Here is an 11,568-nt window from a genome sequence, read left to right as displayed (position 1 = left end):
AGAGAAGTTGTCAGACCTTTGGTGCAGTCTTTGCGTGCGAATTCGAACCAAAATCTAAATGTGAACAAAATAACTTTGTTTCTAACAGTCTAGGGCCTTGGAGACTGCTTCTTATCTCCCATCACCCCACTTCTGACATCAGGACTTCCACTGACTGCGACACGCGATTGGCTGCATCGTTGCAGGTCCATGCTCGCGACTGTAGGGGGTTCTGACGCCTCATCTTTACCAGTGGGACTGAGTCAGAGTAGCAAGTGATGCAGTTGTTGGCTGGAAACTGACGGATTTGGCCCACATTCTTTAAGTAGCTTATTCCGAGACCTTCATCATAGTGCAGTTGGCATTCCGCTTTCGTTCAGTTTGCTTTTTGCATTGTAGGCTACACTGGCGGACATGGTTAGTGTTCCGGACGCAAGTGTTCATCAGGATGGGGAGACGGTAAGCGGTGAACCTAGAGGACCTGAGGAGAGTAATGCGGCGACAGAGGCACAGTGTCGGGGTGAGAATTCAAAGGATGACCGGTCTCAGGGCATCGTCTGGAAAAACGTAATCCTCATGGCTCTTCTTCACATCGGGGCGGTATATTCTATCATCGTTATCCCCAGAGCACAGCCTCTTACCTGGATATGGTGTAAGTCTGCGAGACAAAGAACTTGCCTTGTATAACTATCATAGTGTGCTTGTATAACTTCAGTAAATTTGCATTGCAGTCAGTCACTGAGTAGCGCCTGCCTGCGTGATGAGAGCCATGTAGACAGAGGCAGGCCATAGTGCATAATGTCAACAGCATGCCCTTTTTTGCATTGGGTTTTGTGGACAATAAATATCCTACTCTATTTCGTAATTTATGAGTTGAATTATGTGGCGCATGACTAGCTCAGTGCGTGTCAACAGTCAATAAACAGTCCTTTCTTGCAAGCTTGATAGGTACCAATCAAGGCTATCATTATTTAAGGCTGATTGTTGGCTACAAAATGAACCAGAATGCATACAATTAAATATTTACTGTATGACGGTTAGAGGAATAAGCAGTGCCGCTACATATAATACAGTCGGCCTATCCTGCATGTCATGGCGCTAATATCACAGTATTCTCAATTTTGTAATTTAGCCTAGGCCTACATGATCATCAAGGGACCTACAATGAACCTACAAAGAAGGTTTTTGAGTGAACTATTAAAATAATATGTAGGCTATTCACGTCAAGCGAGAATAACACCTCAAAAGGAGAATTTTCTCAGATCATTCCATCTTATTTGAGCTATATTATTAATAAGACTGTTATTCCTCATTTGTTTGTTTGTTTTCCTTGAAGTCTCAGAGGTCCGTCTAACAGGTCTTATAGGGCACCTTCTTCATGACTGGTTTTTACCACCCAACGCATGGCTGCTGTAATCAGTTCCACAGAGACATCGTCGGAGAGCACAGCTCTCATTAGGCCCCCATCAACCTGGAAGGGGCGTCATTATTTGCCTTTCAACTTCAAGTCAACAAGCTACATTAGGCTATTTAAAGCACTAGAGTGATGGATAATATAGTATCTAGTCCAGACTTATAACTCAGGTAGCGATATGAGAAAAGAACCTGAAATCCAAATCAAAAGGTGAAAGAGAAGTTGCTGTCAAAACAAATGAAAGGATAAGTGACCAGGTTATTTTTCCAATCTGCTCTCTCTTGCAGCGTACGTGTGCTTCTTCCTCACAGCCTTGGGGGTGACGGCAGGAGCCCATCGCCTGTGGAGCCACCGGTCCTACCAGGCCAAGCTGCCCCTCAGGATGTTCCTGGCTGCTGCCAACTCCATGGCTTTCCAGGTCCGTTACCCCCGTAAACCACAACAAGTCAAACACCTGTCAGCATATCAGTAGGCATGTCTTCTGTCTGGGCACATTGGGATAACACAAGACGAGAAGAGTTCTAATCTAGTCAAGTGCGCTTGTCAAATCCAATACAGTAAGAGCTGTTGTAGAGGTCTTCTTGACACATATCTACATTTGATCAATCCTTTATTTGGTTCTTCTATGGCTCTACTTCTCTTAAAGGTTCTCTGCTCTCTTTGTTTTGGTTCATCAAGGATGTTTCCTAATGAGTCCTGGAGGGAGTCACACTGAATCTCAGAGGAGGCCACTCTCTCATTTCCAAATATCAAGGACTCACTTGCCAAACCGAGTATTCAAATGTATAAATTAGGCTACTGATTTATGTTGTTGTTTTACTTACTGCTTTTATGTTTTATGTTGCAGCTTGTCTGGACATTGTTCTGCTTTTCTAGGCCATCGCTAAGAGATTCTGAAACTAAATAAAAGCAACCTGGTTAAATAAAGGTTACATTTTAAAAAGCAGAAACATTGAATGTATTGATCCATCCTGTTGACAATGAAGACTAAACAGTAACATTGTTTTCAAATTTCAATATTACCTTTCTGCACTATTTCCATATGGGTCTGCCATCATTCTTAGCATGGAAAAGATGAAAAATATCAGCTAGATGAAGTGTTTTAAACCTCCCCAGTATAATCACAGAGGTATTACAAAGAGGGATGAGGGAAATAAACTCAGGCTGGCCAGTGTGCTCTACTCACAGGACAATATGTTATAATTATGAATTATGTGGTGACACATTGGCTGCACTACAGTCACCTGGGTAAGACAGAAAATGTGATAGACTTTTCCAGAAGTGCATGAATTGGAGAAAAACTGGATTTGCATCTTACTGTGACCGCTACTGGAGGTTTGGTCCTGATGTCTGCCAAGGTCATTTTTCAGTTTTTTTTTTTTTTACAGATTATGAACATGTAAATTATATTCTAATGATTTGACGAAGATATATTCTGTGAATGTTGTGGAATTTTCTGTGACAAAGTATTGTTCAGGAGATAGCTGAATGCCAACAGGTTTATTACATACAACACACACAAACAATACAACAACACGTCTCGAGAAGGGAACCGTCAAATCTCAGTTGATTCATGCACACAGCAGTCTACAATCTGAGAAATGGCGGCCCAGATCTGCGGTTACAGTCAACATTTATACAGTCAAGACAGCCGCCTTGGTATCGGAGTTTTTTCCAGGCCCTCGCTCGCATAAATAAAGTTTGATTTGATTATATTGAGTGGGTTCTTCGCAACTTCAATTCTCGTAATATGAATCTCATGTGTCTATCGTTGTGTTTCCCCGTCCAGAACGACATCTTTGAGTGGTCTCGAGATCATCGGGTGCACCATAAATTTTCGGAGACAGACGCCGACCCCCACAATGCAAAGCGAGGCTTCTTCTTTGCCCATGTGGGCTGGCTATTTGAGCGTAAACACCCTGCTGTCATCGAGAAGGGCAAGAAGCTAGACTTCACTGACCTTTTAGCTGACCCTGTTGTCCGCTTCCAGAGAAGGTGGGTCTGTAAAGCTTATTTTACATAACCTGTTGACCAATTTTACTCCTAAACTGTTTTTGTAAAGAGGTGAGTAGCTTGGTAAGCCCTGTTATAAGGTTATGTATGATCATATACTATACAATGGCCCATATAATTTTTTTTCACAGACTTTGCACTCTTGAGACATTAGTGCTCAATCCTCACAGATATACAGTACATGGCCATAGAGATCCATTGTGTACTTCTTAGCCGTGACTCAGCTTAACCTTTAACATATGAATATATTTAGATCTGTGTGTGATTGTGTGTGTCCCTCCAGGTATTACAAGACATCTGTCCTGGTCATGTGTTTCCTGATCCCCACCTTGGTGCCGTGGTATTTCTGGGACGAGAGCCTGTGGAACGCCTACTTCCTGTCCTCCATCTTGCGCTACACCGTCTCCCTCAACGTCACCTGGCTGGTCAACAGCGCTGCACACATGTACGGGAACCGACCCTACGACAAGCAAATCAACCCGCGAGAGAACCGATTTGTCACTTTCGGAGCCATTGGTGAGTTATGGTAGCCTGGAAGCCAGACTTCTTCGCAAAAAAAACAACCTATTTTGCCGTGGAAAGCAGAATGTGAGCTCACGTGATCAGGATGGCGACGCCCGACTTACGGCTGCTGGTCAAGAAATGTTACAACCTCAAACTTTGCGGTGTGTTACTTTGCATGTAATACGAATTGATTTTTTTAATTGCATCACAAATGTATTCAACAGGTGAGGGTTTCCACAACTTCCACCACACCTTCCCTTTCGACTACTCCACCAGTGAGTTCGGCCTGCGCTACAACCCCACCACCTGCTTCATCGACCTGATGTGCTGGCTGGGCTTGGCCAGCAACCGCAAGAAGGCCACAGCGGAGATGATAGAGTCCCGCAAGCAAAGGACAGGTGACGGCAGTGCCTGAGGAGACCACGGCAGACGAGAGAGAGCGATGAGTGGTGGTCCTCAGTCATCCAGATGGAGATCACCTCTGCCATGTTAATAAGAGGTCCAGATATTTTTGTGCCGCCACCGATTGATATCAGTTGTTCTTTTTTTTCATTAAGCTTCACCTTTTACATGGATTAAGTTGTTTATGTTGGGTCGTAAAATGAATAACATCATATGTGTTGGATGTACTTGAGTCCATAGGGTTGCTCTTGAAATTACCCCCCAAAATAGCCTTTTGTTGAGCAGATATTTCACACCCAGATAGCAAGCGGATGTGTAATGATTCTGGGCCATATATGGGCCGGAACTAAGCCACAAGGGCCAGATCTGGCCTGTATATGGCCCAGATCCGCTTGCTATCTGGGCAGTTAGCTGCTTGTTATCCACTGCATCTACTTGCACAATGCCCAGCTGTCCACTCAAGCCCCCAGAGTAAACGGGCTTCTTAAGCAGTAGCGTGGTAGAGAGGCGTGTTTGTCTGACGAACGTTCCCCTCGAGCCTCATCGACAGTAGTTTCCTGCTCATGGTCCCTGGTATCTCTGCCTGGTCTCTACTGTAGTTTCCTGCTCATGGTCCCTGGTATCTCTGCCTGGTCTCTACTGTAGTTTCCTGCTCATGGTCCCTGGTATCTCTGCCTGGTCTCTACTGTAGTTTCCTGCTCATGGTCCCTGGTATCTCTGCCTGGTCTCTACTGTAGTTTCCTGCTCATGGTCCCTGGTATCTCTGCCTGGTCTCTACTGTAGTTTCCTGCTCATGGTCCCTGGTATCTCTGCCTGGTCTCTACTGTAGTTTCCTGCTCATGGTCCCTGGTATCTCTGCCTGGTCTCTACTGTAGTTTCCTGCTCATGGTCCCTGGTATCTCTGCTTGGTCTCCGTCTCCCAGGTGTATTTTGAGAAGGAGGCGAGGTGGGTGGATGAAAGAAGTCGATGTCGTGAGTTTTGAGATTCGGCGAAGCACGTTAAGAGATCAGCTGATATTTGCACATTTTTGTTCTGACACTCAAGACAGTTGGTTTCTACCAACTGTATTGAGCCTTTTCTAAATGTAGGCCTACTGATAAACCTGAGGAATTAACTTAAATGAAGTATAAGTTATTGGATGTTTATGTTGGATGTTAATTGTGGTTGCCTTACCACCTATCAGAATGTATTCCTATTGAGTTTCCCTTTCAGGCAATGTTAGTGTGCTTTCTATAGTGGTTGTATGTATCCTGTGATAGAATTAAAGACATGTCAGTTTCAACAAAACATCCTTTATTAAGGCTCTAAGACATAACTTATCAGTTCATCATTATTAGTCTGACAGGAGGCTCCAACCGTTGTGATAGATGAGTCGGAATGGATACAGTAAGTTAGATTATTGGATTTTCTTGACTGATTCAGTCTTGAAATAACTGGACTGGAGGACTATCTGATTGTGGAGTGGGACAGGCATTTAGTATGTCATTGTGAATGGTCACACATAATGCCTCCAATTTAAAGTAGTTTGGTATTTAGCATCATAAGCCCAAAATGGCCTTTGTTTCTTTGTTGTCACTTGTGTTTCTGACGATGTTTCTGGAAATCTCAAAAACAGTTATTATTCATATTATTCAATCTGTGGTGATTTTTGTCCTGTATACTACAGTGTGATAACTAAATTGACATGAGGTCTGGAAGCTGCAGAGCGTGACTGATTAACTAGTTAACTAGTTACTGCTTATTTTCATTCTGTGAAATTATACTATTATAGACTGTATGTGCGTTAACACAGTCTCTGTCCCCGAGTACATTTTCTCACCCCAATTATGGCCCAAAGCCCCCGACCAGGACTCTCAGGTATTCACCAGGTCACAGCTGTGTCTGTGTGTCACGCATGGGAGTTATTCAGACAGTGCCAGAGAATACTTGAGGATGATCTCCGTGATCAGCACTCAGTTAGAAATAATCCTCTCTCTTTAATGATGTTACCATCTAGCGCTTCTACCTGTAGCCTGCTGTTTATATCAAAGCATCGAGTTGAGCTAATGTGTTATATGTTTGTGTTCTGGTCCATGTTAGGATGCTATGGAATGACTGTTTGTATACAGTACTTACTGTCCCGTGTGAGTTTATTACTGTGTTTGTATGAATATACGTATAAATATATTGGTTTATATTATTGTATCAAATACATAGTCTCTTTTGTCATTCACATGTTATGTCCAAAAAGCAGGATTGACATGATCAGCTCTATCAAAATGGTTATTTGGTAGCTGTCGACTGCAATGCTATTGAACAAACATTAAAAATATGTTTTGCATGCTGTTGACACTTGATGATTAAAGGCCACAGACTTGATGGAATATGTATTGACCATCATCTAATGGGGAACCATGTAAACCAATGATGCCCTGGTGTCCGTTTCCTATATTGATTGGACTGGACCACAAAGCATTAGTAAATCGAGGTGTAGGTCACTGAATGTATGAGTCTATTGTTTATCTCATTACAGCTGGGTGACAGGAAGGACTTCAGCAGAATGTTTTGTGCGACAGACTTCATTTCACTGAATGAACGTTTCATTTCAACGTTTTATGTTTTAAGGGAATGCCTAGGGCGGGATGCGAACCTACAACCTTGCGCTCGGGAGTCGGATGTGCTAACATGTATACCAAGAGATATATTCCACTCAGTAAGGTCATTAGCACATCCTTTATACTAGGGGAGTGAGTTTTACTATTCGACTAGTCTATTTTAGTCTCCTCGTTACACTTGTGTGTTGACGTTTGTGCCATGCATTAGAGAATTAGAGAATGCTTTTTCAATAAACTGTTGCAAAGTTGTATGTTTATTTTCATTTCTTTCTTCTTTTGTGTGTGTGTGGGGGGGCGTCAGTCTTCAGGGGATAGATGCATTCCAGTTATACATCAGAAATAAAGCTATATGGTGACTGGGTTGCCCCTCATCCTACATCTGCTGCAACAGGTGGACTGAGGTCTGTAGCCTATAGGAGTAGATATGTGGTATGGAACATAACGTGAGGAGGCCTGGCTTTCTGACTGCACTCACTTATAATCAGCTGCAAGATATAAAACGCAGATTTCTCAGACCCGGACCATGTTCCATATAGGACCATGTTCCATATCTTTCTCCAAAACTGTAGCTCCCAAGCACACATTTTCCCCCTGACCATTTCCGGAGGGAAAAAAATCGAATGATGAAATATGAAATGAGAAGAGGAAGGAATTCGATCACAGGAGGTGCCGAACTGTCGACCACCAAGCTTTTGTCTGCTGATATAACGGAGCATTGGGATTGGTGAAATAACGGGACTGAAGGTAGCATATCCACCATTTTACAGTCAATACCGAACAATAAAATAGCCTACATCGAATTCAACCATCAACAAAAGACAAGATGATGAAATGTTACATGATATTGTGTGTCTGTTTAAAGATTACACGGGGTGTTATATTCAGGGTATTAAATTATGCATGTATCAGCGGTGTTGGCTAGATTGAGGCCAGCTAAACCACACGTGCACAATGAGTTTAGTTTATAGGCTAATTAATAAGCGTTGTTGTTGATAGCGTTGGGTGGATTGCAATAATTACGCGCACTGTGCGATAGTCTCTGTTAGCCGCATTTAGGAAAAGACAAGAAACGCGCTGGCGCTGCTGTCCAGTGGCGAGGTAGTGAAACCCCGACCGCACAACGGAACAGAAAGACTGGCGAAACGGAATGCTTTCAGTTTCAATACACTCGTCTGCAGTTGGTCACCACAGCTAGGCTAGGTAGGAGCAAAGCCTACAGGCCTAGCGGCAAGTCAAGAACAGAAACATAGGCTAGCCTACTCGATTTTTCTTTGTAGATGTAGGCATTTTCCACTGTTCATAATTGTGTTTATTTCTTTAAATTAACTGCCACATCATTGAATGCTGGTTTCTTGTCTCATTACAGGGGCAACATGAGGAAGTGCAGTCCGTGGACCTTTCTCCCTATCATGTACTCCCTTTTCACAGCTGCTGGGCTGTGGGTTGTGTAAGTTAATGTTACTGAATCTCTCTCTCTCTCTCTCTCTCTCTCTCACACACACACACACACACACACACACACACACACACACACACACCTTTGTGCTTGTAACTTCCTTCCCCTGGTGATCTTCACAGGTACTTCATAGCTGTTGAAGATGAGAAAATAACACCTCTGATCTCAGAATACAGGTGAGGGGAACAATTTAAATAGTTGAATAATCCTAAATTTGAATAACGGTAGGCTACTAAAGTCTAGCCTATGTACTTTTCCCTCAAAGGCGATCTGGACCCAAATCTCCCCCTTACATTAGGTACAGTTGGCTACTTATCTGGATGTTGTGAAATGGTCAGTAGTTTTTGCTAGTAAAACTATGAATAATTTATTTATTTTGCCTCTTTTCAGCATTGCAGGCAATGCTCCACCTGCCAGCTGTGTGTTTAGCCAGGTCATGAACTTGGCAGCGTTTGTGGGTAGGACTGCTGCATGGGTTTCTCTATGCATGCTTTTATAGATCATACAAAATGCACAATAGCAACTATTGTTTACCAATGCCGGCAGCACAGGAAACAGTCACATTATAATATCCAGAAATATAGATGCCGAACAAGTAAAATTAACAAGTTAGAAGTTACAGCCTATTAATTTACTACATGTGTTTCAATTCCTCATTGCTTTCCCCACTCATCCACAGTTTGTGACACAGAGAGAAACGATTATGTGAGAGATCCCTTACTGGTCTCTCGCTGTTCTCTCTCAGGGTTTATCATCGGAGTCCTCCGGTATCTCCAGCTGAAGCCCAGAGTGCACAAACCCTGGCTGAACATCGGCAGCCTGGTGGCCTTGTCCCTGGCCTGCTTCGGCATGACGCTGGTGGGAAACTTTCAGGTACAGTATCAATGTTCCTCTAAGAGACGCCACTATTCAGGTGCGGCTGCGGCTCAGGTTGTCCAGTGACCGCAGAGTCGGCGGTTCGAATCCCGTCTCCTCCTCTCTCCACATGTCGAAGTGTCCTTGAGCTCCCAATGAGCAGGCTAGCACCTTGCATGGAAGCTGCCGCCATTGGTGTGTGAATTGGTAAATGAAAGGCTATTGAACAACACTTTGGATAAAAGCACTATATAAGTGCAGTCCATTTACCATTTAAAAAAACTGCTGGCGATAGATACCATATTGACGTTTGAGAGGATGAATGTATTAGAGGTGAAATAGATGAATGAGCTTCATGCGTTGTTGTGTCTCGGGTCCAGTTGTCTAACGACGAGGAGCTCCACAACGTCGGGACGTCCATGACCTTCGGCCTGGGGACGCTGTTCTGCTGGGTGCAGTCGGTCGTCACCTTCAAGGTCAACCTGAGGAACGAGGGGAGGAGGGCGGGCATCCCTCGTTTCCTTCTGTCCGGCGCCGTCACCGCCTGCATGCTTCTGTGTATCCTTCCTCACCGGCTGACGGCCAGGAGACGCCAGGATCAATGGCATTTCAGCTCAGTCAATAAACAAAGTTCAATACCATCGCTGTCGGGTGGAAACCTCATATCTCCATTTTTTTTTTTACATCATTTGAAAGCTGGGACTACCCTTTACAACCTCTGAACACCTCCCAGCCCTTAGGCTGGGACCAATTAAATATATTCTAAACAGCTCCTCATGTGTGAATTTATGTTAAAAACATAGAAATTGGAATGTTCTTTTGAACAATCTGAAAACTGGCCATTTTGGAGATACAAGGTTTTGACCCGACAGCGACGATATCATCTCTCCTTTTCAACTTTCAACACCCCGCTGATGTGTGTAGATTGAGATGGAATTGACTCAAAATGTGTATGAATCTCTGCATCATCACTTTCACTGTTCCTCACTCATGAAGTCCACTCACTATACAGTAGGTGTGTCACAGACGTGCACCACCATCGTAACTCTAGACCAAACATGTCCAGTACATAAATCATTTACTATTTATTTATTAAAAGGATCCCCATTAGCTGCCACCTAGGTGACGAGCTAGTCTTCCTGGGGTCCAAACATGTAATAACGAAACATAACATACATTAACATAAATGCATATACATTAACGGATTAGCCTACTTACATTACATTAGCAAGTACTACACAATACAGCTTTTGTGTTGCACTTTGACCCTTAACCCCACCCGGGCCAGACTTTGCCTTGATGGCCCAGCGTCTTCACATGCACGCCGCCAGGGCTCAGTGGGCGCTGGTCATGTTCTTCCTGGCCTTCATCAGCACCTTCGCCATCGAGTTCCGCCACTATCACTTTGAGATCGTCTGCACGGACGAGCGCGACCCGCCGCTCAGCCTCTCCGAAACCTTCTCCGAAGTGTCCGAGTACCAGTCTGACCAGCTATAGGGCTGTGATGGGATACAGGCGCACTTTTGGGGTCTTGTTGGAGGTAGAACTGTTTTAGGAACTAAGGGGGGCTGTATGCGAGTGATGTTGTAAGCATCATGACTGTGATCTTGAGATCAGATGATTAAACATTGGCTATTCAATTAGTCTGAATAACCAATTGGTCAATTTATCCCATCAGAATAGTATTGTGAATAATACTGTTGCATATTCAAGTTCAAGTTACAGTATCTGCCTCCCGTGGGTTAGCTCGTAAGACCATCCTGATCTCGTGAGCTCATATTCTGTTTCTCTACACGAATCAGTCTGGCACAAAGAAATCTGTTTTGCCTGTCCAATCAGCATCCAGTTTAGTTGATGACAAATCATAACAATGGAGTTGCCCTCGAGGAGGCTCGTGTCGATGCTTCATAGCAGCACTTGAATCAGGACTGGTGGGCATAACCTTCTCGAAAAGAACTGCAAATAACTGAATTCAAGACTTTTCCCAGGGGTGAATGTTTTCGCTCTTCACCCAAATGCATTCGGAAGCTCTGCTGGCAACGTTAGATGACTGATCCAAAACCCTGCTAATACATTTTGATCCACACCCACTGGCGCTGCCTCCAGCACAAACCGTTTTTTATGGCTGCATGGCCAGACTGGTCCATGGAGAGAACCAGGATGTGAGCTAACGAGCTCAGGATGGTCTCACGAGGCTACCAACATGTGGCCATTAGTTACCGAGTTCACTACTGCATGTTGTGCTTGTTTGAATGTATTATCACTGAAATTGTCTGTGGATGAATGTGGTTTTCTACTATAAAGCACTCAAAAGCAATACTCTTCGAGAGAGCACAAAGGACAGAAACGG

At 43.8% G+C, this 11,568-nt stretch overlaps 2 protein-coding genes across 2 annotated transcripts; both read left to right on the top strand.

Moving 5' to 3' along the window:
- Positions 1 to 393: 393 nt before the first annotated feature.
- Positions 394 to 4,325, top strand: LOC311328686 (stearoyl-CoA desaturase 5-like; the record flags this gene model as incomplete). The annotated part of the gene is made up of 5 exons (XM_084461308.1): positions 394 to 631; positions 1,681 to 1,811; positions 3,183 to 3,388; positions 3,690 to 3,922; positions 4,135 to 4,325. 5 exons carry the CDS (start codon positions 394 to 396, stop codon positions 4,323 to 4,325), a joined length of 999 nt encoding a protein of 332 aa, XP_084317434.1.
- Positions 4,326 to 8,280: 3,955 nt separating this feature from the next.
- tmem150c (transmembrane protein 150C) lies at positions 8,281 to 11,048 on the top strand (the record flags this gene model as incomplete). The annotated part of the gene is made up of 7 exons (XM_084449949.1): positions 8,281 to 8,354; positions 8,486 to 8,539; positions 8,629 to 8,661; positions 8,754 to 8,821; positions 9,109 to 9,236; positions 9,599 to 9,776; positions 10,507 to 11,048. 7 exons carry the CDS (start codon positions 8,281 to 8,283, stop codon positions 10,713 to 10,715), a joined length of 744 nt encoding a protein of 247 aa, XP_084306075.1. The 3' UTR covers positions 10,716 to 11,048.
- Positions 11,049 to 11,568: the final 520 nt, after the last annotated feature.

The sequence above is a fragment of the Borostomias antarcticus genome (genome assembly GCF_949987555.1).
Source record: "Borostomias antarcticus genome assembly, chromosome: 2".
Classification (NCBI taxonomy): Eukaryota; Metazoa; Chordata; class Actinopteri; order Stomiiformes; family Stomiidae; genus Borostomias; species Borostomias antarcticus.
Note: the sequence above shows the minus strand (reverse complement) of the source record. Positions and strands in the feature narration are given on the sequence as shown.